This window comes from Elgaria multicarinata, chromosome 22 (genome assembly GCF_023053635.1).
Source record: "Elgaria multicarinata webbii isolate HBS135686 ecotype San Diego chromosome 22, rElgMul1.1.pri, whole genome shotgun sequence".
Taxonomy (NCBI): Eukaryota; Metazoa; Chordata; class Lepidosauria; order Squamata; family Anguidae; genus Elgaria; species Elgaria multicarinata.
In genome coordinates, this window is record NC_086192.1 from 16684887 (window position 1) to 16710451 (window position 25565).

At 59.1% G+C, this 25565-nt stretch overlaps 3 protein-coding genes across 3 annotated transcripts; 1 reads left to right on the plus strand and 2 right to left on the minus strand.

The window, feature by feature from the left end:
• Positions 1 to 4452: 4452 nt before the first annotated feature.
• KIAA0753 (KIAA0753 ortholog) lies at positions 4453 to 15820 on the minus strand. Its single transcript, XM_063146467.1, has 17 exons — positions 15715 to 15820; positions 14852 to 15003; positions 12358 to 12970; positions 11988 to 12094; positions 11704 to 11766; positions 11144 to 11362; positions 10565 to 10733; positions 10140 to 10303; positions 9770 to 9942; positions 9182 to 9277; positions 8691 to 8784; positions 7997 to 8092; positions 7465 to 7569; positions 6716 to 6797; positions 6333 to 6447; positions 5961 to 6185; positions 4453 to 5313 (listed from the first exon to the last, which is right to left on the minus strand). Exons 2-17 carry the CDS (start codon positions 14987 to 14989, stop codon positions 5196 to 5198), a joined length of 2577 nt encoding a protein of 858 aa, XP_063002537.1. The 5' UTR covers positions 14990 to 15003; positions 15715 to 15820; the 3' UTR covers positions 4453 to 5195.
• A 142-nt stretch (positions 15821 to 15962) lies between these two features.
• TXNDC17 (thioredoxin domain containing 17) lies at positions 15963 to 19669 on the plus strand. The gene is made up of 4 exons (XM_063146468.1): positions 15963 to 16147; positions 16631 to 16712; positions 17750 to 17825; positions 19456 to 19669. The coding sequence occupies exons 1-4, from the start codon at positions 15991 to 15993 to the stop codon at positions 19522 to 19524; spliced, it is 384 nt and encodes a 127-aa protein (XP_063002538.1). The 5' UTR covers positions 15963 to 15990; the 3' UTR covers positions 19525 to 19669.
• A 431-nt stretch (positions 19670 to 20100) lies between these two features.
• Positions 20101 to 24559, minus strand: MED31 (mediator complex subunit 31). The gene is made up of 4 exons (XM_063146370.1): positions 24504 to 24559; positions 23546 to 23623; positions 22204 to 22300; positions 20101 to 21403 (listed from the first exon to the last, which is right to left on the minus strand). Exons 1-4 carry the CDS (start codon positions 24511 to 24513, stop codon positions 21205 to 21207), a joined length of 384 nt encoding a protein of 127 aa, XP_063002440.1. The 5' UTR covers positions 24514 to 24559; the 3' UTR covers positions 20101 to 21204.
• Between the last annotated feature and the right edge of the window lie 1006 nt (positions 24560 to 25565).

Here is a 25565-nt window from a genome sequence, read left to right on the forward strand (position 1 = left end):
AAAGCAGCGTCCCTCCCCTGTCAGTGGGGTGGCCTGGGCATGCAGCGACTTCACCTCCACACAAGCACACACCGGCCCCTTCAGAGAGTCCCTGTGCAGCCGCCAGAACCATGACCAACCTCCTGACACTCCTGAGCAACCACAGAGGAAGGGTACCCCCCCACCCCCGCCACAGATCTCTCTTTGGGAAGGCTCCTGCCCACACTACATTTAGTCGCCAGAGGGTAGACCACCCACCCACCCCACCCCGGGCAGTTTTCAGCCCACTGGAGGCCCAGGGGGAAGGGGACAGGAAGGAGGTGAGGTTGAAGGCCAAGTGACCTTTGTCAGCCGGGGGAAGGGAATTTGGCCCACCCCACCCCCAGGAAAAGCAGCCCATCTGATGCCAGCCTTAACAGACTGGAAGTTTGGGCTGACGGAGCCAGTTCGGAGATCATACTGGACAGGGGGCTTCCAGGATCCGAGGCAGTAAGCCTGTCTGCACCAGGTGCTGGGGAACATGGGTGGGAGGGTGCTGTTGCACCGTGCCCTGCTTGTGGGTCCCTGGTCCACAGCTGGTGGGCCACTCTGTGAACGGAGCGCTGGACTAGGCGGGCCCTCGGTCTGATCCAGCATTAGGGCTCTTCTGATGTCCTTTGGCTAAACATAGGCAGCCAGCCCCCTGACTGGCCCTAGGAAACGCCCCAGAGAGGGGCCTACCTCCCACCCACCCACCCCGATCCCCAGCTGAGGGGGGCACGAGCCAGGGGGCTTCTTGGTGGTGACGTGCCCACAGAGCAGGGGTGGCAGAGGCACATGCCCCTGCAGGAAGGAAAAGGGCCGGTGGCAGGCAAGGAGCAGACTTTGGGGGGCTGCCTGGCTCCGGGGGGTCTGAGAGGGCCTGACCTGGCTGGGGTGTCTGGGACACCCAGCACCCTCACCCTCCCTCCCAGAAGGGCTGCGGGCCTGGAACTCCCTGCCACTTGGGAGACGCCTGGTGGGGGTAGCCCAAAACCAGGAAAGCCAGGTCTTTCTCTCTCTCTCCCCCGCCCCCCCCATTATAAACCCTCTGACTGAGGACCGTGGCTAAGGTCAGGATGAGGCCCCGGGAAGATGCGCAGGAAGGCAGCGCGCCTCGCCCAGGCGCTGGGGGCGGAAGAGGCGCCCCCTCGGGCATTTGGGGCGTGGGGGGGGGGGTCACAGCGTGCCGGATGCCCCGACATGGGGCTGCGACGAGGAGCGACAGGGGCAAGGCCCTCGACACATGCTCAGAGTCCTTCCTTCACCGTGGAGCTTCGGCTCCGAGAAGACGGCGTCCGGGCAGGCGGGGTGGGGGCGGATGGGACGGCCCCGCCCTGGCTCAGGGCGGGCTCCGGGCCCCTGGGGCTGCGCAGAGTGCCCTGCGGGGCCGCAGCGCTCCGCACGTGCTCAGGAGCTGCCTGGCCTGGCCGTCCTCCCATCCGGCAATGAGTCCCTAGCCACGGCGCTGCTGGACGGGAGGGGACGGCGGGGTGGGGGGTGCGCGGTGGCGGAGGCTCACCTGGGCGCGGCGGGGCTGGTGGCGGCGGAGGCGGCTCAGTCGCCATCGCCTCCCGGACTGGCCACGGCTCCTCCCGCTGCCGCTGCTGCTCCGTCGGGCTCGGCTCTCCGTCGTCGCCGCCGAAGCTGCGCCCGGCTCCTCGGCCTGCCAGAGCCGCCGCCGCCGCCGCCCCCCCCCTTCCTTTAAAGGCGCCGCCGCCAATTCGCGAGTGGGGGTGGAGGTGAGGGCGGGGGTCGCGACCAAAGGCTGCAAACGACCCCCGGCCGCCTTCCCTCGCCCGCAGCGGCGCTGGACGCGGAGCTGCGGATGCTGCTGGCAGAGAAGGGGGAGGGGGAGGGATGCTGAGGAGGAGGAGGAGGAGGAGGAGGGAGCTCTCCCCCCCCCCCCGCGCCTGTCACGCCCCTGCAAGAAGTACAAGGGGGGGCGCAAAGCCACTGGCCGTGGTTGCGGCAGGGGGGGCGCGTGGAGGCCGTCCTGCGCCTTCGTTTCCCTTCTGGAACTGAGCTCGGCGATGGGGCGGTGAAAAGGGCCCGAGCATGTGCAGAGCGCCTCCCCCTGCCCGGGAGCCTCACGAAGCAAACGCTCTTCCGGCGCCGGGGACGCGATTAATCGGGGACACGATTAAAGGCAAGGCGCCCCCCCTTCTCAAGAGCTGGGGGTTCAGCCCTCCTCTCCCCGGCACTGCGGGACACGCCACGCCCGTCCCCTCCCGTCGCCAGAGGGCCTCTGCACATGTTCAGAGAGCGGAGGATGGTTGGCCCTCCTCCGTCTCCTTCAGGAGGGAAGCATCTTCTTCCCTCTTCAAGGAGAGGGAGAGCCTGGCGCGTCACCGCCTCCCCCCCCCCGTCGGAAAAAGAACAGCAGCCCCAACTCCCCCCCCCCCGCGTGCAATGAACGGAGCGCAGATGCCCTCGGGCTGGCCCGGCTCCTGCTCCGGGGGCGGAGGGAGGCGGCCCACCAGTCTCCACGGGCCTCCCCGGAACTGGGATGGGACCGGCGGCCTCTCCTGCGCTGTGGGCTGGCCGGGGCGGGGTGGGGCGGGTGTGCAGCGAAGGGGACCCAACGCAGGGCCGTCCGTACCGCTCTCCAGCCCATTTCCACAAGGCCAGAGTCCGGGGGTGGGGGCTGAGCCTCCTCCAGTCCAGGGGGGCAGATCCAGTGCTGGGGATGCTCGGGGGGGGGGGGGGCGGGAGCTGCACTCGCATGGCAGGAGGGGCCGAAAATACAAAACATGCCAGGTGGTGGTTCAAAGCCCTTCCTGCCTGAAACTCAGCGACAGGAGGGGCCCGTCAGCCTTTTGAGATGTGGCGGGGAGGACGGCACAAATGCCAGCAACCCCCCTGCCCCCCCCCGCCATGATCCTTGGTTGGGGGAAGGGGGGGCGAGGCCATCCAGGGACCCCTGCCCTGCCCCTTGTGGGGACCCCTGCCCCGGCTCTCCCGGGCTCCGCTTGTTGAGGCTTAATCCGTGTTGCCATTCAAAACCAAACGCTTCTCATTGCAGGGAAGAAACAGGCAGGTCCACAACGCTGCCGTGGGGCCCCTCCGGCTCAGACCTCTGGCCGGCCTCTCTGGTTTAGTCCCAGTATAAACGGAGGCAGCGGTTGAAACAAGAAGACATGAAAAGCGTGTGCAGCACTCAAGCACAGTGGTTGACTCTTTTCGTGTCTCGCTGGTTTAGTCTGCCAGCAGCTGCCCCTCTCGTCTGGGCGGCCCTGGGACACCCCTGCTGCAGCAGCAGAGCTAGGCCGGGCCCTGAGTAGAAGACAGCCCACCTGCAAGGGGGTGCAACGGGGCTAAACCCAGAAGGACGCCCGCCCGGGGCCCTGCACGCGGGCTCTTGCTGCACGGCCTCCGCCGGCTCGCTCCTTGTGTGGGTGGAAGAAGCCTACAGCCTCCCCTTCCCCAGGCAGCTGAAGGCATCACAGGGAGGGAAGCAGCTCCCCCACCCCCCCACTCGGAGGCCGGGCTCACCTCTCGCGGCCTCTTCCACGCCTACGAGGAGCGCCTGGCAGCTCAAGCGTTGGCTGGAAGCACCTGGCAGCTGCCCAGGCTGATGACTCACGCTGGCAGCTCCTCGGATGGGGGGGGGGGGGCATCACCCAGAGACTCCCCACTTCATGAGGGGCGGGGCGGGCTAGGCTGCTGCCACCAGAGGGATCCCCCTCCCAAGCCCTTGGCCCAAAAGAAGTGCGACCCTTCTGCTGCTGCCAAAACATTCATGGCAGTGTCTCTTGGAAGCCCAGAAGCAATGCTGGGGAGGCGAAGGCCCATCCTGGTGGTGGACAGCCCCCTCCCCAACCCCGCAGCTGCAGGGGTCCGGAGGCAGGGCCCACGAACCCACAGGCAGACCCATCACTAACCCTTTGGGCTGAGAGGGCCCGGCGCTCCCAAAGGGACCCCGGGGCACAGTCTGGCTCTTGTGGGTGGAGGCAGAAGCAGGATGGGGCCAGGCCTTTGGGGAGAAAACACAAGGGGCCCAATCGTACACACGCTTGCCGGGCCCCGCGCGTTTCAACAGGGAAACCTCACCGGGTGATGGCCACAGCCCTCGCGGGTGCTCAAGGTTTGACTTCTCTAGGCAAGGGAGCGACGCCAGGGCCTGAGGAGGAGGAGGAGGAGGAGAAAGGCAGGCAAGCCGGGGCGGGGGGGCCCTTGACAGGGCGACTGTGCTGGATGGAGAACCGCCCAGGGCCCGTTCTTCTCCGTTCACCAAAGCCACGCACCCCTCCCCTGGGAGCCTCTCCTGAGCCACTCTCTGCAAGGAGAAGCCTCCCCCTAAATCCCAATCTCTTGAACGTCAGGAGTGGGAAAGGGTCTCGGGCACATGGATGGATGTGGGAACGCCGCTGCGCAAAAGCGTGTGCCTGTATCTTATGGAGCTTATTTAATAACAAATTGGTTTCGTTTTCACATTAAGAAAAAAGCAAAGTGTTGAATTGACTGCTTTAATGCACAAAACCTTCCAGTGTGTCATAAATATTACCTCTACCCAAAGTGGGATCTTAAATCACGCAATAGAAAAATAAAGCTTTACATTTTATTTTAGAAAGGACGGGCTTTGGGGGAAACCTCTCAGCCTCAGAAATGGCACTCTGCGCAACGGGGCGGTTCAAGTGCCCGGCGGTGGCAGCGGCGGCAACTCCCTCAGGACTTTCCCTTCCCTCCTGCAGGATGGAACAGCAGGCAAATCACACGGGATGGGAGGCAGGGGAAGGGTCTCACGGGGCACGGACAGAGGGCCTTTCTCACACGGAGCACCACAACACCACCAGTGAAGTTCCCACAATGTCGGCCCAAGCCTTGATCTGGGGACTCACAGGCCCCTGGCTGCGGGGGGAGGGGGGAAGGGGCTTGACCACAAAGGCTGCAGAAGCAGAGCTTCCACAATCACCGCCCCCCCCCCCGTGCCCACCCAACACCGCCTGGACCGCCGAAGGGGCCCAAGTAGGACCCCAGTAGGGAGTCCAGGGTGCAAACGCAGGTCAGAATGTGCAGCCCTGCCTCCTGGAGGACTGGGCCGCCCCGGCACGGAGGGAGCGGTTTGGGAGCCCTAAAATCCCCCCACCCCAAAGGCAGAGTCTTTCCTTGCAGGTCTGCGGCGGTTCCTTCCGGACAGCAGTTGCCCAGGGCCGATGACGGAGGAGGAGGAGGAGGAGGAGGAGGAGCAGCGCCGCTCACTCGGCCGCTTGCAGGAACTCGGCGGTGAAGACGGCTTCCGCGTAGTCCTCGCACAGCCCCTGCAGCTCAGCCGCCACGTCTGCCACAGCCTCCTCGGCCAGCTGCTCCGCCAGGCTGAAGGGGAAGAGCGGCAGGGAGGAGGTCAGCGGCCAGGGACCGAGGCCCAGAGGGCCGGCCGGCGACCCGACAGCCTGCCCGGGGGCAGAAGCGCTGGGCTGGCCGTGGCCCGGCTGGCTCGCCGGAGCTGGGCCCTGAGAGGCTGCCACCCAACGGGGCAGCAGGCTGTGGGGAGCAGCCCCTGCAGGCCCCCAATAAAAGAAATATTTTCAAAAACCATGACTCAACTTGTGCAAATTTAAAAACCCAAAGGGGGAAAAGAAACGTCCTATTTGTGCAAATCTTCGGCCCTGAAAAATGAAGAACCACCACAGCCCCATTTGCACAAACTGCCGCTGCCGTTAAAAAAAGAAAAACCCGAAATCCGTGTATTGGACGGACTCACTGCAGATCAAGTTGTCGCTGGGGAGGGTGGGGGGTAGAATGGGGAGGGGGCGTGAACAAAATCCGCCAGGACTTGTTGCGGCTTCAGCCCCCAAACGCGGCTCTTGGCGCACTCCTCATCTGGGGCACGCGGCACTCGCACGCCCCCTGGTGGCAACACAGGGGATCCCACCAGCCATGTTCCAGCCCCCCCCCCCCCCCCGACCAAAAGGACGTGGGGGGCGCTTTTTAAAACGCCGCCCTCCGAGATGCTGCCTTACTTCTCCGCGACGTGCCAGGGGTCGAAGTTGCCCACCGCCTCGTGGGAGAGGCGCTTCAGGTGCTGCTCGAATCGGGCCCCGTAGTCCCAGATGCTCTGGAGCACGTCCTTGGGCACCGAGAGGAAGGCGCTGGCCACCTCCTTTTGGGGAGCCACGCGCCACGCCGAGGGATGCGGAGCGCCACGCCGGGGCTCATCTGCCGCCTCCGTGTCCCCCTCCACGGCACTGGAAACGCAACAGGCAGTGAGTGTGGAGAACCGAAGAGCTGCTCTGAAGCTGGATTGGGCCAGGAGGGGCGCAGGATCAGACTCCCACAGGGGTGGGGGTGGGAGGAACCACAGAATACGCCCCCCCCCCGAGTGCCCCACTCACTTGGCGTCCAGGGGCTTCCCTAACACAATATCCACTTGCAGCTCTTTGCGACGCCCCGTCTCCGTTATCTGGATGGGATGAGGCGCTGTCGGGTCTTCCGTGGCGCACGCGCTCCCTAGGAGGAGGAACAGAAGGCCAAAGTGGGCCCATCTCATCCGCCGGTCTGTTCCCACAGTGGCCAGCTGGACGCCCCAGAGGAAAACCCTCTTTATAAAAGAGACACCACCAAGGACTGGACGCATGGGGATTTCGGAACATTTATGCCAAAAGGCAGCCCCCCCAACCCCCCCCCCCCAGTCCTCGTTGTCCCCCCACCCCCCTCCACTCACTGCCCGGCTCCTCTTCCTCCCGAAGGATCCCCAAACAAAGAGGCAGAAACTCACCCCTCCTCTCCTCCTGGGCCCAGAATTCGGGATCAGAGTAAACCACCCGGGTGTATCTCCTGCGCACGGCCTCTTGGGAGCGCTTCAAGGCACACGGAAGCAGCGTTAGTCCACCAGCCAGGGCCCAGGGCTTTCCCGGGCCGGGGAGAAGCCGGCGGGCTGAGAGGGACACAATCCCCAGTGTCCCCTGCCTTCCCCTCACTCAGATGGAGGGGCCTGATCCCGCACAGCAGCAGCAGCAGCAGCAGAACAGCCTCAACCTCCCGAGCGCATGCAGGGTTACATTTCTACCCCGCCGTGTTCCCTCTCGCAAGGAGGATCTCAAGGCCTTCTAGGCCCCTTCCAACTACTGGTCTATGATCCCGAGGCAGCTTGCACGGTCCTCCGCCTCCCCCCCACTTTTATCTTCACAACACACCTGTGAGGTAGGCCAGGCTAAAAGTCAGGGATTGGCTCAAACTCCCCCAGGGAGCTCTGTGGCTGGGGGGGTGGGTGGGGCTGGAATGCGGGTCCCCCCAGCCCCGGTCCAACCCTTGGAATCACACACGCACCATACTGGCCCAGCGGAAGCTGTTCCAGCCCCGGGGGCTGCTGGTCTAGGCCATGCCCCCCCCTTCAGGGGCTTCTGTGTGTAAATCAAAGCGCGTGGAGAGAGCGCACAAACACACGCCCCGCCCCAGGGCCCCTTTGGAGAGAAATCGGCCAAAGTCAGCCCAGGGGTCCGTGAGCAATGGAGCCTGAAGGCCCACCTCAATTTCCTCCATCCTTTGCAGCATCGTCTCCAGGTCAGAGGCGCTGAGCGCAGGATCCGGCTCACGCTCCGCCTTCTTGCCCAGCTCCAAAGCAGCAGACACCTGGCGAGGGACACAAAGAGGGCGGCTCACGGGAGGGGAGAGAGTTGAACCCAGGACCCCTCAGAGCCTAGCTCCCGCCTCCTCCCCCGTCACCTGGCGGGGCAGAGGCCCCTCAGAGGGGCAACGCCTTTGCGCCGCGTCCCCAGCCGGTCACCTGGGCCTGCCGGAGCGTGGCCAGGGCACTGCTGCCCAGACGGCCAGTTGCCATGGGGGGGGGAGCAGCTGAAAGCACCCCCCGCTCAGAGCCCCTTCCACACCCTCTGGCCTGAACACGGAAGCCTTTCGCCAAGAGCCGCAGCAGCAGCACCGCTGCCCCGCCCCGCCCCACCCCGCCCCGGGGAGCTCCTCTCTCAGGGGGCCCAGGGGCAAAGGCTGCTGCTCCCCTGCAGGCCCCCGGCTGGGCCGGGCTCCCAGAGCCGCCTCCTACCTTCCCGGCATCCGGGGGCCGCTGCGGGGGGTCCCTCAAGGGCTCCTTCGGGCCGGCGCTGCTGCTGCTTCCGCTTCCCACGGAGAGATTCGCCCTCTAAGGAAAGACAGACGTGCCGCTGGACCAGCCGGGAAAAAGCCCTTGCGCTGCGGAAGGCCCGAGGAGAGCAGGGGCCAGTCCTGCACGGACAGAGCCGGTGGCTGCTGGGGCCATTATGGGATGGAGCCCACCACCAAGTGTAGCTGGAGGCCCCAGGTGCATGCGGGGGAGGGGGAAGAGGGGCGGGGAAGGGTTAGGGTCTCCGTGGGGGTTAGACGGAGCGAAGCCCGTAGTAGGCGCAGCACAGGAAAGGGGGGGCTGCCGCTTCGCCCGCCAGCCACATCCAGCGCTTCCTGGGGCACCCCTCGCCTTCACTGCCCAGCCATAAAGGGGGGGGGTCCGGAGGACACGGCCACGCTCCCGACGCCATCTGCCCCCGGCCCAATCGCCAGGTGGGCCTTCCAGGGGCTGAGCGGCATGACCCCCACACGGCAGAGCCCAGCACGCAGAGTCCCTGAGGGAGGAGGAAAGGGCGCCCGGCCCTAGGGAGGGGCTTAGAGGCAGGCAGGACGCCCCCCCACCCCCTGAGCACAGCCGTCATTGCATCAGCTGAATCAGAAGGGGCTGGTGGGGGGCAGGTTTTCTGTGGCTGTACCTGAGCTTTTGCCAAGAGGGGCTCCAGACGCTCCTGGACCACGCGCCCGGCCTCCTCCTCCTCCATGCTCTGGGTCGGATAGGTGCCGTCAGCCCTGGGGGGTTACAGCCACGCCCAGCGGTGAAAGTCTGAAGCTGAGCCTTCACTTTAAAAAGACGCGGGTGGGCTCAGGAGCCTTGCGGCGAGGGTTCCCCCCGTAGAACGGGGCCTCTGCGGCCTCCGCTCGGGCTCCGGGTGTTGAATCTGAGGCGCAGACACAGGTCAGCTTGTGGCCAGAGCCGGTCTCCACACACGCCCCACCCGGTATTTTCGGAACCACGGTCACCTGAGAGCGCCGACTCAGCCCAACTTCCAAGAGAAATTCCCTCCTGTTTACGCTTTCAGGGCAACCAAACCCCCGCAGCAGGAGGGGCCTGGAAGGCAGCCGAAGGCGCACGACAGGCCCCTCCCCACCACCGCCCGAAATGGCTGCCTGGAACCTCCCTGCCCACCTGAGTGCGTCTTTTTTAGGGGTGCCGAGTTTCCCTTCGCCCGCCGCCTCTCCGCCTAGAGAAGGGTCTCGGCTTCTGGGGCTTCTCTCTGGGTGCCTGCAAGGAAAGAGAGAGAGGGGAGGGGTCGACCTTCGTGCCGTCACTGTTCTCTGCCTGGGGGAGTGGGGGGGGGGAGGCGGGCAGCCGCTGAGAGTGATGGAGAAGGGCTGCTGCACAACCAGAGCTAGGCAGCACGACGGAGAAGCGCCTACCGTCAACACCCCTCCACAGGCTGGCCTTTGGGGGAGAAGGAGGAGGACCGGTCCAGGTGAGGCGCGTGGGCGCCACCCTCCTCCGCAGGAGTCCGCTTCCGGCACGGCCAAAGGAGCGTCTGCCGGGCCCTCCCGGCTTGGCCTGCAGAAGGTCCAGGCTCCACGCCCGGCATGTCCGGGCCCTCGGCCTGCAACCCGGGGGACCCCCGCTGCCTTTCTGGGCGGACGATATACCGTGTCCCAGGCTCCAGGCAGGACGGGGAGGGAGCCCTGGCCGCCTGCTCGGACCACTTGCCGGGCCCAATCCCCGAGCACGCTCCCCCGGCGGCTGCCCTACCGCTGAGACGAGGCCAGGGGGGAAGCGAGGCTGGGGGGCAGCCAGGGGGTCCTGCTCTCGCGGACGGGCGGCTTCGTCTCCTTGAGCCGGAAGGCGACGGTGGGCTCTTGGAACCGGGCCTGCTTGGCTACGGGCGGCGGCGCTACTTTCGCCCTGGGCGGCCGAGAACTGCCCTGCGGAGGGACAAAAGCGTGGCAGTCACGTGCCTTTCCAAGGCGCCTCGAGAGGCTTTCCTCCAAAATAACACCCGCCAGACAACTGTAATTCCGAAAGACAAGACATGACGCCACGGGAGATGCGCGGGTCTGACGGCACCCGACATTAAGCTCAGAGCCAAGGAGAGGGCGGCGGTGATTATACGTCTGCGCACCTGTGGTCTGGTGGAAACCAGGAGACCGCTCTTCCGTGGGGGGGCGCGCTCAAGGCCAGCCCCCGGCCTCCCCAGGGCCTCCCGCCTGGCTTGGGCCGCAGCGCTGCCGCCGGGGCTGCTTCTCTTGGGGGGAGCCAGGATGCCCTCAGGCTCAGGATGCGCATCTAAAGCCAACGGCGACAATGTCAGTATCCATCGTAGGGTTTACGTGATTTATATTTCTTACAGAACGGGCAGCCGAGCGACCCCTCCCTTCCACACACATGGGGCAGCCCCCCCTCTAGCCCCCAAGCGGGACCAGCAGTCGGCAGCCACGGCGCCCCCCTGACTGGGCATCTCTCATCGCATCTCCCCCCCACAATACTTCGGGGACAGGAGAAGCACCTGGTGGAACAAGACCCCCCAATCCCGCCCCCCCGACCCACCGGGGAGCAGCCTCCTGGCCACTGGCGGCTTCCTGGGCTCCAAGGCGCAAGCCGCCTTCTCCCGCCTGGGCAATCCGGTGGGGCCCTTCAGTGGGTCGGCCTGGGAGGCGGGGAGCCCTTCCAGCCCACTCCTGGGAGACGCCTTCCGCGCCAGCAGAGCGTCCAAGTCCTGCCACGACACAAGGGGGCGCTGCGCGTGAAGCCGGCCAAGCCCGGGTCCGCACAGGAGTTTCCCTCCCCAGCCAAGGAGCCAACAACAAGAAGCCCCCGAGCGAACAGCAGGGATGAAACGGCGCAAGCACTCTGCACGTGGCAGGAGCCAAGGGCAGCCTGCCAGCCAGCACAGTCCTTGCCAGGGTTGTTTTCGTTTGTTAATACACCCCTGAAGCAAACGTGCCCTTGAGCCTCCGTTCATCGTGTGGCCGCAGAAGCGCACATGGAACCGGCGCGGTCCAGCTACCTGCCCCTCCCTCCCCCCACGAGGCCCCCGTGCCGCCACACGGCCCCCTTCCGCCAGGCTCACTGGTGCGGGCCCTTGCTTTCCCGTGGGGCCCGCGTGCTCAGCCCCCTCGTGCCCACCTCTATTTGAAGCAGGAGGTCTATGACGATGTCCGGCACGCAGGAGTCCATCTCGAGGCGGGCGGAGCAGAGGGAGAGCTGCCGGACGAGGTGGCCCAGCTCCTTGCACTGGGCCGGGGCCGGCCGCTGCTCCGGCTGGTCAGCGCAGTGGGCAACAAAGGCCTGCAGGGCCCGGATGGCTCCTCTATGAGCTGCTGCCAACCGGGCCATGGCTCGGGACTGGGTCACAAAGGGAAGGAAGGAGGGAAGGAAGGAGGGAGGGAGGGAGGGAAGGGAGGGAGGGAGGGAAGGAGGGAAGGAAGGCCTGGCTTCAAGCGGCAGCCACCACAACGCGAGAACCCCCATGCCAGCCGAGACGCCAGGCCAGAGCGAAGGGCAGCCCCCATGTCTCGCTCCAGGGGGGACCGAAGAGCATCCTGGGCCGAAGAAGCCCCCTCCCCTCACGCTCCAGGCCCCCTCCATCCGGGGCTGCTCAGGGAGGCTCCGGCCCTCGTGAGAAGAAACCCCCCCTCTCACCACTCACCCCCGATCCAAAGCTCCCCAGGACAACTTCCCCTCACCTTCTTTGTGTGCTTGGTTTTATGAGGACTCAGCTTCTCCAGATCCTCCTGGATTTCTTTTACCTGTTCAATCAGATTGCAAAATTAGCAAGACTGGAGACAGAAGACGTTGCGCCCGCGGGATCCTTCCCGACTCAGAGCTGCCTGGTTTGGGCTGCCCAGTTATAGACCCGGAACCAGAGCTGAGGCCTGGATCACGCCTTCCCTGATGTCCAGAGCAGCTGCCAGGCAAGGCGGTGCTGAAATCTGGGCTGCCAGTGTGCCCGGGGCTCGCTCACTCGGACCTGTTGCTGGAGCACGTAGAGCATCCGGGCCGAGCGCACGGCTTGTTCCTGCCTCCGGACACGGACGCGCCGCTCTTCATCAGGATCCAACATTTTCTCACTTCTCTCTGGGGGGGGGGGGGGGGAAACAATGTTTTGGAGGCAGCGCTCAGTTAGAGGGAGGAGAGAACATTTCTGAAGTCCAGATCATGTGGCTGGCTGGCCCAAAAAGCACCCCGCCGGCGGGGAGGCCGTGTGCTAACAGCTTTAACTCGGCCCATCCGTAAAGCCCTGGCAGCTCTCCCGCAGCTGTCCCTCCCCGCCCGCCCCGGGCTCTGAAGGAGCCAGAGACGGCGCCTTTGCCCCCGTGGAAACGGTCCTCCTGCCTCACCTTTCCTGGCCAGCTCTTCAATCTTCTGGATGTAGAGCTGCAGCTCCTTCTGCAAGCACCAGATCTCCCGGCTGCTTTTGTCCTCCTGCTGCTGCTCCTCCTTCCTGAGGACTGGTGCGGGGGGGCCGGGCCCCGGGTCACGGGTGGGGGGCGAGTCGGACAGAGCCGGGTCCGACGCGGCCCGCGTGGGCGCGTAGAGGAAGACCTTGGCCCTGGAGGCCGGCGTCTCCATCTGGGAGCGGAGGCCCATCTGGCGCCCAGCTCTCAGGAGGGCCCGGGAGCCTCTCGGCCCTGCAAGCTGCCCGCGGGACTCGTGGCCCCGAGGGCAGCCGGCCGGCCCCGCCTCCTTCCTGAGCAGCTGCTGCTGCTGCCTCGCTTGCTCCTTCAGGTGCCGGCGCTTCACGTCCCTCCTGGCCAGCTGGACGGCTCGGTTGAGCTCCTCTTCGGAGACGACGGAAAACTCCACGGAGCCCCGGGCGTCCAGTCCATCGCCGGCCCCTCGATCCCGCCGGCTCTCCGGCTGTGGCAGCTTCTCTATGACGATGGGGCGGGGGCTGCTGTAGCGCACAGGCAGGTTCTGGGCCAGGGCAGGCGCCGTCCGACTGAACTGGAGCTGTACCCAGCATCAAACAACAAAAGTCACCGGGGCCGTTCAGACGACGTGCTAAGCCACGGTTGGGCCGCTAACCCCTTTGCAGCAAATGGTGAGTGAGCGTGTCTAGACTGCCGTTATTTAGCCACCCTGGTTAGGAATGGCTCACACGGCACGCGAAGCCATAGCGTTCAGCTCAACGTGCTTAACCCCCATGGCTTAGCGTGTCGCCTGAACAGGGTCACAGTGGTGCAGACCTCGGTTCCAATCTCCTTTCAACCACGAGGCTCACGGGGCGACTTGGTCCAGTCACTCCCCCAAGACAAGGAGGCCAGCCTGCTGGAAGGCAAACCCAAAAGGCGGCAGCTGAACTTCGTCTTCAGATCCTGCCTGCCACTCCCTTCGGGGACTGACTTCATCAGCACAAGCAGCCAGGACTTCCGAGAGGATGAAGGGGCAGGAGGCGGCTGACCATCCCTGCCGGGCCCCAGTACCACCCCCACCCCCACCCCCGCCTTTGGTGCTGCCAGCGCCTCTTGGGAGGGCAATGGAGGGGCCAGGTGTGGGCTGTCTAGCTGGGTCAAAAGCCCCCTCCCCCCCAGGTTATCTAAGGGCACTGTCCCGTGCTTATTTGGGCAGAAGAATCCCCAGTATGCCCCAGTTAATTCTCAGCAGGGCTGCTTGGGCGCATGGCTGGACTTTAGTAGGACTTTCCCCTGTCTAAACATGCAGGCGTTTGCAGCCGAACTATATTAGACCAGGCTGCTGTCGTCCCTCGGCAAGACCAACGGCAGCGGGCGGCCAGCTTCTCCGCGCCACACACACTTAATTGCGATCTTGCTGTTTGAGTGGCGTAGTTAAGTGTGAACGGGTCAGCGGAGTGTATGTTTTTGTTACATTGGCATTATGTTTACTGGACTGCTGACCCTGTTTGACGCGTTTTGTACCAATTAATTTTTCAAACGCGATGTTGTATTCTAAGCTTATGCACAACACAAATGTGCCCTGTCTTTAAGCTGCCACGAGGCGTTGGCGTTGTTTTTGCTGCCACAGGCTAACACGAGGGCTCCCCAAGGGAAACTGTATTCCGATATTTAAATGATGCTTATCGTGAGCCACTCGCACACAGTCTAGCTGCAGAAAAGGGACGCATCAAATGAACTGAAACTAAACTAACCCTTTTGGAAGTTTCCAGGAAAAAAAATAGACAGGCCTGTGTGCGGGATCTTATTTTAGTGCTTCCAATGTTTAATAATAATAATAATAATAATGGCAGCATCCACATGGCAACGCACGTAGAGGTTTTGCATTGTCTTTGCCATCAGCATTTAACAACGCTAAGTTTGTTTTTTAAAGGACCCCTGGATGCTGTTGTTTTTATACTCTTGTTTTTATGTTTTTGATGGTTTTAAATTTTGTATACTTTTTTAATGTTCACTGTTTTTAACTTTTGTAAACCGCCCAGAGAGCTTCGGCTATGGGGCGGTATATAAATGTAATAAATAAATAAATCAGCTTCTACAACATCCCTCACCTCCGATAACCATTTGGAACTTGGGTCCAGCAATCTGAAGGAGACGCGTTCCTTAGCAAGCCCACAGTGAAATGCAACCGGCTGTACTGATCACACCCAAAGCGGGGCGGGGAAGCAAAAACAGACTCAGCCACAACATTATTTGCTGGGTTTATCCGCAATCCCAGCTAGAGCCGCAAGACCTTTGCAGTCTGTTTCTGGAAACCGGTGGCCCACAAGTCATTCTGCCATGCCGATGGACGCTTGTCAGCACATCATCTCTAAGGAACACGCAGCCTTCGCCAGGCAAGAGAGTGCTGGCAGAGCAGGGGACAGCCCAGGTTAGCCTTCCAAGGCGGACCAAAGAGGCCACGGATGCTGGCCGGTACCTGGTTCTGCGGGGCCCTCTTGTCGCTTCGGTCCAGCCGTGGAGGATGGGATGTCGAAGGAACGCCGGCTGCCGCTGCTTCCCTGGGTTCCATCGCCGCTGCGGGCAGGAGGCTCGGAGGGTGGAGGTCTCCCGTCATCTATCAGGACGTTGCTGAAATACATACCGAGAGCGCCAAAGAGACGTTAAAACTGCTGCTGCTGCTGCTCAGGGGCACGTGCTTTCTCCTGCTACTTCATCCTCTCACAGCCCAGGCCGGACCCCTGAGATGTCGTCGTTGTTGTCAGGGCTGGGGAGCAACGGGGGCATGCAGGCGCCAAGGGTTGGGGGTGTCGGCAGGTCCCAAGAGGTGGGCCCACAGCCAGGGGCCACTCTGGAGAAGCCCACGTGGAGGGCCCCACAGGAGGGCCCATGGCCTGTGCCCGGGGGCTTGTCTCCAGAGGGGTGGTGGGCGGGGGAGGCTGGTTCATGGGTCGGGGCTGCCCAGAAAGCTGCAGGATCTGCCTTTGCTCTGCAACCAGCTGCATGGAAGAGACACTCTGGGGGGGGGGGGGAGAGGGGAGGGGAGGGGAGGGGGAGGACCCCCCGCGAACATACAGCAACCATCCATCCACGAGCCTTCTCTCCCCCATCCCCCCTCCCCACCCGCGAGAGGTCGCCTCGCCCAGGGCTACCATTGGCCCAGGGGCTACCAGCCGCTCATCCTTTGGCCGGGTCGGGCAGGCAGGCTGCAGGGGGGCCGCCCAGATTCGCGGGGGGGGGGGGCTTCTGAGTAGCGCCACTGGCTTTGAACGGCCGGACTCCAAGGGGCTGGGGGATCATGGGAGTTGTAGTCCAGCCCCTCCGGCTCCCCTCGGCGCTCACCCGAGAGCTCCGGCCCAGGCCCACGAGCGACCGCGGTCTGGCGTGAGGAGCGAGCCGGAGGCGCCGCAGCCTCTCCCTTAGCAACCGGAGGACGCCAGGGAACGGCGCTGCGAGGGCGGACGGGTGCCGGCAGGGGCCAACGGCAGCGCACTTCCGCGGCGGCGCCGTCTTGTCCGCGCGCGGCCGCCGTCGCCCGGTGGGCGTGGCCCCGCCCCCGGAAGCCGCTTCCGCCCTTGCTCCGCCCTTGCTTCCGCCCGGGCCTCGTGCGCCTCCGCCATGGGCTGGGAAGAGGCGTCGGTGCGGGGCTTCGCCGAGTTCGAGCGCGTCGCCGGGCAGAAGCTGCGCAGCCAGGGCCGCGGCCGCGTCTTCGCTTACTTCAGCGGCGACAAGGACCCCGCCAGCGGCGCCAGCTGGTGCCCGGACTGCGTCAAGGGTGGGCGCCGCCTCGGGCAGGCACGGGCCTGCTGCTGACACCCGCGGGCCAGGAAATAAGGCCTATGGGGGGGACGGGGACGGGGCCACCACGCGGCAGGGCAGCCTCCGCAACCCCCCTCCCCACCGATGACGGGCGCTGCAGCCGCCCTGCACCCCTGGAGGGTACCAGGCTTTTCGTGGGGGGGGGTGTGTGTGGCAGGCAGGAGGCTGGCATTCGTGGCTGGCCCTTGCCCGAGCAGCCATGGGTCGGCCAGCCCCGACAGAGCTTCTCGCAGATGGGACGGGGCACTGCAGGGCCGGCCTTCGCCTCCCAGAGACTCCTGCCAATCTGGCCAGGAATGCCAGGAGTCAGAGCACCCACAGACCTGCTTTCTGCCCACCCCTTTCCACAGGGCAGGGTTGGCACTGGTTTAAGGGTCCGTTACGGCTTGTGCTGCCCACGGGGTCTAACGTCAGAACTATTCCTCTTTATCCATTCCAGCTGAACCCATTGTGCGGGCCGAGCTCCCACACCTGCCCGATGGAGCCGTGTTCATTTACTGCCAAGTAGGAGAGAGAGCCTAGTAAGTAGCTGCAGCCTGAGCGAGGTTGCGGGGCCTGAACGATGCCGTCGCGTTTCAGGGTTGTTCCTTCAGAGATTTATGCTAGAAAGCACAACTGCCCCGTGTCCCTCCACCTCATGCGGGAACAGCACAGGCTGCCTCCTAATAACACCTGCTGAAACACAGTCACATTGAGCTTAACCTGGAGGCAGCAAAGCGTTGCTCCTTCCTCCAACCCACCAACCGCTGCGCCAAAGCCTGCTCTGACTTCGCCTTCCTCTGTGCTTTGTTCCGCGTCCTGAGCTCCCTCTTTGCACACATCCACACTTATCAGCTGGACTTTGCCTTCTTGTCTTCCGAAGCCAGCAGCTGGACGGGCTGAGCTGGGCATGCATCTCCCAAGCGTAAAGGCTCCCTTGTAGATGACTAAAGGCCATTTCACCCTTCGTAGGTTTCCGGTATATGCACCCTATAAACTGTTAATGTGACATGTGTATTTGCAAAATGCACCGTACAGCTGTAACTGGCTGCAGCTCCTTATTCAGTCAACACTTGGTCACTGTCCTGGAGTTTTCTCCGTATAGTGTGTGAAGTCTGCATGCATGCACACACACACACACACACACACTTGGCTAAAAGTTCAGAGTTTCTTTGAAATGCAGCAGTGCTTGAAGAGGTGCTGCTTGCAGATACCACCCTGGACAGTGGAGCGTTGCAGGGAGAGCAAATGAATAGTGTGGATTGTGTCCCGAGTGCTTGTGCTTTATTGATAGCTTTAGGATGAAGGGCAGCGAGGAGACCACCTTTACCCTCCTCCTGTCCTCAGATAAACACAAAAAAATGCCTTGCCCAGGTCAGATCCAACCTATGCATTTTCACCCCACACTCATCTCTCGCAGTGGCCAGTCAGATGTAAGACATGATTGGGAGGGGGGGAAGGCGCTACCCCGTGACAGTATTCCGTGGGAACACTGGCCCTAATGGTTTTCTTCAGACCCTTCACAAACACGTCCAATCCATCTTAAAGCTATTAATGCTGACCTTACTATTTTCTACAGCTGGAAAGATCCCAACAATGAATTCAAGAAGAATCTTAAGCTAACCGGAGTACCTACACTGCTTAAATATGGAACCGTAAGTATGTTTACATTTTTGATGGTTTGGAACAAACATTGTGAGGTCAGGGTGCCCTGTGCTGCTTATTCCATAACTGTCAAGAGTTGTCCTTCCTATTCTTAAAATGGGCTTTTAACATTTGTCCGTTGCTCTTTAAGTTTCTGAAAAACTCTATGCAAGTCTACAAAGCAATCTATCAGCTCTGCTGGCTGGGGCATTCTAGGAGTTGCAGTCCAACACATCTGGAGCGCCCCAGGTTGAGGAAGGCTGATCTAGATGAAATGCTACAGCAGTACGTGGACGCTGGAGGTTCTGAGCTATGAGAAGAACTTTGTGTTGCTACGAGAAGAACTTTGTAACCAACACCGTAAAAGCAGCTGATACAGCTGGCATTGAACCGTCATTGCTGAAGCAGCCAAACCGCTTTGGGCCAATTCAGCCCAAAGGCCAGCCACTCCCCCCCCCCCCCCCGAAAAGTAAAATACAAGCACATAGGTGCTCTCTGTGTGAGTCTAGCTAGTTAAGCTGATTGTGAGAGACTTGCCCCAATCCTTTACTCCAGTATTGGGGAACCTGGCGGCATCTTCTTCCCATGGCTTCCTTCTACCAAGTAGGGAAAATTCATACCTTGGAGATTGGGAGAAGTGTGTTTCCCTGCTTAGCACTGAAAACACTAGGAGGAAGTCCAGTGATCCTTCTGGCTTGTGGACAGACATGCTTACTTCTGCATAGACATTAATTTGGTGTTTGAGATGCTATTTGAAAGTGCTGCTGAATGATTCAGACCTGTTGGTGTCTAGACAAGCATGCAGAGACTTGTCTTGCTTATTTTGGAGTCTTACTAGAGATGTATGAATTTTGAGGGGGGAAATCTGCCTGTCTGCATTTCGTGCATTGTCAGGTGTCTTTCATTCCAGTGTCTGCTCATTGATGGAGTCAGGGTGGTTTTTCCCCCCCATTTCCCCAGATTTGCACTTGCAAAAATGCACAAATCCCCCCAAAATGAGCATGTTCATACTTTAGGCTGAGAAATGTGCATTTTCAACTGATGTCTTTATTTTACGTATTTTTCTATGACTAAATTTGCATAAAATTATGCAAAGTAAACAACAACAACAGTATGTATGACTTGGGAAAAGTCAGTCCACTACAGAACCTACAAGGTTGGATTCAAAGAAACCTGAATTCATTTGAGTCCATTGAAGATTTTTCCAACATCCCCTATTTTCTCTGATAAATTGGTAAAAATGGAATTTGGGGGTGGATTTTTCAGCTCTAGCCGCTTTTGCCTACGTCTCCTAAGCGCTCCTCCAAAATGGAATCCAGCCAAGAAAAGGGTCCCCACCCCACCCCCAGCATGAAGTCCCACTGCATTCAAAGGGACCTCCAGGTGATTGGGACTGGGAACGACTTCTGAGTAAACAAATGCAGTTAGGCTGTCAGCCTCTTATAATAACAGAATTGCTTTTCAATATTTAGTCAATTACTCTTATTTCTTATTTGGAAACCTGCAAAAGCTATAGCAAGTGCAAAATTCCAACTGTGTTGCTGCTGGCAATGTGGCAAAATAGCAAGCGATGTGCCTACACAGAAGGGCTGTGACCTTCTGTGGTATTATCAACATCCGTAACAGTACGTTTTGTTGCAGCTTCAGAAATTGGTGGAAGAAGAATGCTTTAATGCGGAGCTTGTACGGATGCTGTTCACAGAAGACTGAGCAGCTCTGCTTCCGTCGGGATGGTGCTACCCAGCTGAGGAGCTGTCCAGCAGGCCTGGGAAGGGGGCCCATTATGTCTTAAAGTGCCGGCAAATAGGCTCATGGTTTAGAAAACAACCGATCTGAATAAAATCTTAGAACCGGATCATGTGTCCCGACAGCACAATTCTATGCAGGCTGACTCAGAAGTAAGCCCCCTTAAGTGTATAGAGGGCTACGCTTTCTGCTAGAAAGACAGAAGTCTTCCCGAAGGCTTCATGCCTCTGCACCAGCCCCTCCCCACCCTTCATCCTTGCAGTAGGTGGGCGCAACATTAGACCACAAAGCCTTTAAGCAGCACTTTTACTCCTTCCGTCCCCACTCGCCCTGGAGAGAAAAGCCTGGCAGGTGTGTACTGACAAGTGCCACCTTTGGATGGCACTTGTGTGTAGATTTGACTTGTAAAGCCTCTCTTGGATCAGTTCAGATCAGCCACCTTCCTATCACTTTTAGGACAAACACCAAGTCTCTGAAGCCTCCCTTGGCGGACGTTCACCAAGCCATTCCCAAGGACTGAAGGGAAATGACAGTATCCCGTTTTAGATTGAACTGAAGCAAAGATTATTTTTATTACTATTTATATAACTTAAATGGTGCTTTACAGAGTTTTATAAGCAAAGGCAAATCCTTGCCCTCAAAGAGCTTACAATCAAAGACAGGCAACAGGAAGAAGGGCAAATGACCAAGAACAAATGCAGTTACGCTTCAAGTTCAGAAGGGGAGACTAAGCCCAAAACTGCAGGAAAGGGGTGTCGGGTTTGAGGAGGACGTGGAACAGAGCACACCTTAAATGCACAAAAAATAACGCTCCTTAATAGGAAGAGAGACTTAATAGGTGGGGGCTTTAAACTGCGTATTCAGTCTGGGGCCTCTTAACAAATCAGCAGGAATGGCAAGATCCCTCTGGAGTGCGCAAAGAGCAAGTACGTTGTTCAGCTAACTGCACATGGCAGTGCCTGCCTTGGAGGAAGCCGGTTTCCCTAAAATTAGCACCACCCGCTGAACTGAAAGAGGAGGAAACAATTCTCCCACCTTAAAATGTAGAACTTGCCTAACTTTCCACAAGGAGAGAGGGGTCTTTGTCCGGCCCTGCAAGAAGTGGTCCTGTGTTACGCTCGCGGCTTCTTCCAACTCGCAATCTGGCAGGCAAACACAGCAGGGCTTGCTTGTGCTCTTCTAGTCAAATCGCTTCTAGATGTGAGAGCGTCTTTTGGAGGAGGAGGGGAAGGAGGCACCCCACCGGCTCTTTCCGAAGGACTTAATGCGAAGCGGGGACATTCTGCCAGCTTCGGGTCTCCACTTGCCATCCTCACCCAATAAGGAAAACCACCTCGCCTCCCCTGTTTCACGACAGACTCCAATAGATCTCCCCAACAACCGCACTGCTAGAGTCTCTAGGGAAACACAGCTACTCCCTTCCACTCGGGAGGGGACAAGAACCTCGCGCAATTTCATCTTACGCATGACAGGGGCCGTTTCTGTAGTCTCTGGAAAACCCAAAGGCACCAAACGGAAGTTGCCAGGCTTCCACAGGCAGCCTTCCCCCAGCGCAGCGGCTTCGGCAGGGCCGCCCTGTCCTGGGGCCAGGCCCCAGCGCCCTTCCGCCCACGCAAGAGGTGCCTCGGGGGGGCAGCGCAGGGCTCACTTGACCGAAGTGCTGTTCTGCTGCTGCGGCTGCTGCTCGGCCAGGGCCTGCTGGAGGCGCATCCGTTTGCGGGAGTAGTGCTGCCAGTGGAGGACCTGCTGCTCGTCAATGAACTTGGCGCACTGGGCGTTCACCAGCTCCTTGCGGAAGTGTTCGTACTGCAGCAGCTCTAGCATGTGCAGACACTGAGGGTACCTTCATGACAGAAGCGCCACACGGGCCATTAGAGGGGACGTCCTTTTGCAAGGCCCTCCCCAGCCACCCAAAAGCTGACAAGCAAATACTGAATTCTGCAAGCAGGTCGTATGGATTTAAGTCAATGGCAATTCAGATTACCAGGACATGTAGTCTGAATCAAGCTTCCAGCTTTCTAATTAATATATTGAGAGAATAAGCATGCATATTAATTGGCTGCCATAACAATTAAAAGGTACTGTTTTGTAACTAGGCAGAACCCTTGAACTACCCAGAACCTCAAGTTATACAAGACATGTGCCTTTTGCAAAACTATGGAATGGCTGGGCTCACACAAGGCGCGGATTGAGAGACCAGCTCTGGTGCCGATAAAAACGATTAAAATCTTTAATCATTCTTGTCTGTGGGCACAGGCAAGAATGATTAAAGATTTTAATCGTTGTTATCGGCACCAGAGCTGGTCTCTCAATCCGCGCCTGCACAGTGGGGCCTTCTTACTCTGCCAACTACACACGTGGGTTCACACAACACAACAAGCCAGAGTGTGGGTTGCGGTGTTGTGTGAACCCAAACACATTAATCAATATATTACCGTATTTCTTCGATTGTAAGACGCACACTAATTTCAGTACCACCAACAGAAAAATCGCTTTGATTCTAAGAAATAATAAACGCACCCACAATTCTAAGACGCACCCTGTTTTTAGAGATGTTTATATGGGGGGGGGAAGTGTGTCTTAGAATCGAAGAAATACAGTAATACAATTTTAATACTGCATGGTAACAAACATAACTCTTACTTTAAGTATTTCGCATATTCTGGTTCCTTCCAGTAGAGCAAGTATTTTAGGTAGTTTACAAATGCTTTGTCTTTGAAGTATCCCCTCTGGGCAAGAACTGGGGAAAAAACAAAATCAGTTCAGTTTAAAGTGGATTTTCTAGTTTGTTTACAGATTGCTGTGGGAGTAGTTTACACTACTCCCATTTTACAGATGGGGAACAGAGGCAGATTGTCCAGGCCCCCAGCTCACATGCACAACAAATTTTTAGCCCCATATTTTATCCATCAAGCCAATGAAGCTGCTACAGAGCAATTCAGAAATTGAGAACTGCTTTGCTGGATCAGACCAAGGCCAAATCTATACCAAGCAGGATGTGACACTTTGAAAACGTTTTGAAAAGTGTGTACGGAGCATATTCTGGGCCCTACTGTTATAAACTGTTTTAAAACAGTAGTGTAGACACTGCCCATGTGCACATCTAGTTCAGTGTTCTGGTTGTAACAGTTTTAGGCCTGGTTCGCTTGTAGTGCTAGCCAATGGTTTATTTAAACCATGATTAGTTGCCCTACTCAGGGTTTGTCCGGCAGACAATTGAACAAACCATAGTTTGTTTTCTCAGTTCCTGGGTTCTTTGTTTCTCTCCTCCTTTGTCCACTCCCTTCCTGTATCCCAACTGCTTCTGTGGCACTGCAACACTGACATGTAAAGAGGTTAGTGTGTTTTTTTGACATGTGTTGCTTGCTGCCCGTTAAGCCTGGCAAAACAATTCATGAACAACCCACAATTCTGTATTTGCCCGTAATGGCAACCTATAGTTTAAATAACCCACAGTTCACAATCAAACAACAACAAACCACAGGTACTCTCTGTGGGTTGTTCATGGTTAACAACCAATAGTTAATCCATAGTCCTGGATTCACAAGAAATTATTATTTATTCAATTTATAACCCCCCCCCCCATCTACAAAATATCCTAGACAGCAAACCATGATCCAACAAATCATGGTTAATTAAACCATGGGTTACTATTATGTGTGAACCAGGTCTTAACACCATTTTGGTATTAGCTGCTTTGTGTTATCCTGTAACCTGCCTTGTGTCAAGTCAGTCAAATACGTAAAAGCTTCAAGTTAGTTACTATCCTGGAGAATAATTTTAAAATATTTTATATATCAACTTGAGCTTATTTAGGAAGACACATTAATGTGCTTTTGGTGATTGTTTATAGCTTCTCATTTTAACAAGTTGAGGTTTATTTTCTGATGTGATATCTATTCTGCATTTTGAGGCCCATGGCTGAAAAAGTCGTTAAATAAATCTAAAACAAACCTTGACTCACACATCCATCCCAGGTACTTACAGTTGAGGTAATTGGGGTTCGCCAGGCACTGCACAAATTCCAGCTCCAGCTGGAACCGGAGCCGATTTCCAGTATCTTCTGATGCCACAAAGCAAAAGAAGCAGAGAGTTACACATGGAATGCACCATGACACAGGCTCAAATAATACACCGCTTGTTGTTGCTCGGTGTTTACACTACTTGGGACACACATGGAAAAATATATCTGGAACTCCTAAGCCCCAGCTTGGTCAGATCACAAAAGTGCAATTTCTTAGACGCCAGCGTTACATTTTAGATGCCACAGGACACATTAGTCCATCCAGGCTGTTGAAAGTACTTCCATCCTCACCTACCAAATTAAAGACCACCTCAGCCCAGACAGGTTGTCAGAGCCAAGGGGCGGGGCGGGGCAGGGCTCCTGCGGGACCAGCACGGGCAGCTGAGCTTTCACGTTCTCCTGCGTGTGCAGTACAAAGCCCAACTGCACCACCTGGGGGGAGCCAGGGGGCTGGGAAGGGGCCGTGCAAGAGGCCCCGCGGGCTGCCTGCCTGCCCAGGACGGCGCCGAGGGGCAGCAGCCAGGGATGGACTCCGAGGCCCAAGAAAGCCCCGCTCCGGAAACAGCCACCGAGCAGGGGGGGGGGGGGGGGGAGTGGGCAATTGAGGAGCAGCCCGTGCTTCTGGGGTCATAAGCCGGGCAGCCCCCCCCCACCCACTCCCCCCCTGAACCTCACCTGCAGCCCCCCTCTCCCCGCCCCCACAGCAGCCCCCTTTCCTCGCCCAGGAGCTCGTAGCCAGAGGAGGCTCCGCCTGGCCTCCCGGCCTCTGAGCGCCCCCCTCCCCGGACCGGCTCCCAATGCCCCGCAAGCCTTTCCTAGGCCTGCTCTGGATCGAGGGGGGGGCTGCCTCGGCGGCGCCCCCCCCCCGACGCGATTCAAATGCGGGAGTGGGTGGGTGGGATTCGCCCCTGCCCCTCACCGGTCTCCATGGCGGCGGCGGCGGCGGCGGCCGAGGCTCCGGTCTCCGCCAAAACAGCAGGCAGGCGAGCGAGCGAGCGAGCGAGCAAGATGGCGGCGGCGGCGGCGCCTGCGCTTTGGAGGCCCGGCGCGGCGCATGCTGGGAAGCCGCCATGTTGCCGTTGCCAGGGCAACGGCCAGGTGCTGGGCCTGGCCGAAGGCGCGAAGCCCTCGCCCGAGCTCGATGGCGCCGACCCTGAGGGGGCTCGGCGGAGGCGGCTCCGAAGCAGGAAAGGCCCAGGCGCGCCCTCCAGGCGGAGGACTACGACGCCCAGCATCCCCGGTGCGAGGAGCCGGCTTGACAGTGCCGCAAGACTCTTCGTTGCTTGTTCTGAAACGCCTCAGCCGCAACCTACTCGTTTTAATAGAGTTGTATTGTTGGCCGTGGCCTTATTGGCGAAGGCCTCTGAAGAAATGCCCCCCCCTTTTTTTTTTTTGAAGTGCCTTGAGCCCACAAAAGCCATGTGGCACAGCGGCTGGGAGTGCTGGGCCGGGACTTGAAGCTCGCCTTGTGACTCTGGGGCCGGCCAATGAGCGTCAGCCTAGCCTCCCTCACAGGGTCGTTGTGAGGATAAGATGGAGAGGAGGAACAGGTGCGGCACCTGGAGGTCCTCACGAGAAGAAAGAGGGTGAGGAGGAGACGACGACGACTAATACTACTACTACTAATAATAATAATAGGATAAAGATATGTTTCGTCAACCTTAGCCCCAGAATCTGCTGTCAGGACACGACTCATTCATGAGCACACATGAAGTAATTAATTAGAGATGTAAAATTTCCGGAAATGTTTTTCCATGGGGAAAAAACCCGGGTTTTTTCCGGGGGGGGGGGGGGGGGGAACGGAAATTTTCGGAAAAATTGAAATAATGCAATATTAGCACTTTTTCAAGATTGAAAGTCACTTTGTTACTTTAGGAACATAAAATGTAATTACGTCCAAGTGGGTTTAGCATAAAATTATTATATTTGGTATATTAAAAGTACAGCATATTCAAACAATTATTACAAATGTAACTTACTT

What these genes read in the sequence shown, in the direction of transcription:
- KIAA0753 (XM_063146467.1), bottom strand. Translation starts at nt 14,989, where the DNA reads ATGACGGGAGACCTCCACCCTCCGAGCCTCCTGCCCGCAGCGGCGATG. An exon ending in TCTACGTGCTCCAGCAACAG is followed by an intron (nt 11,767 to 11,987) that starts GTCCGAGTGAGC and finishes CTGATTGAACAG; the next exon opens with GTAAAAGAAATCCAGGAGGA. An exon ending in GGCCCAGGAGGAGAGGAGGG is followed by an intron (nt 6,448 to 6,715) that starts GTGAGTTTCTGC and finishes TCCTCCTCCTAG; the next exon opens with GGAGCGCGTGCGCCACGGAA.
- TXNDC17 (XM_063146468.1), top strand. Translation starts at nt 15,991, where the DNA reads ATGGGCTGGGAAGAGGCGTCGGTGCGGGGCTTCGCCGAGTTCGAGCGC. An exon ending in CAAGTAGGAGAGAGAGCCTA is followed by an intron (nt 16,713 to 17,749) that starts GTAAGTAGCTGC and finishes TATTTTCTACAG; the next exon opens with CTGGAAAGATCCCAACAATG. An exon ending in CACTGCTTAAATATGGAACC is followed by an intron (nt 17,826 to 19,455) that starts GTAAGTATGTTT and finishes GTTTTGTTGCAG; the next exon opens with CTTCAGAAATTGGTGGAAGA.
- MED31 (XM_063146370.1), bottom strand. An exon ending in GAACCCCAATTACCTCAACT is followed by an intron (nt 22,301 to 23,545) that starts GTAAGTACCTGG and finishes TTTTTTCCCCAG; the next exon opens with TTCTTGCCCAGAGGGGATAC. An exon ending in GAATATGCGAAATACTTAAA is followed by an intron (nt 21,404 to 22,203) that starts GTAAGAGTTATG and finishes TCTGTCATGAAG; the next exon opens with GTACCCTCAGTGTCTGCACA.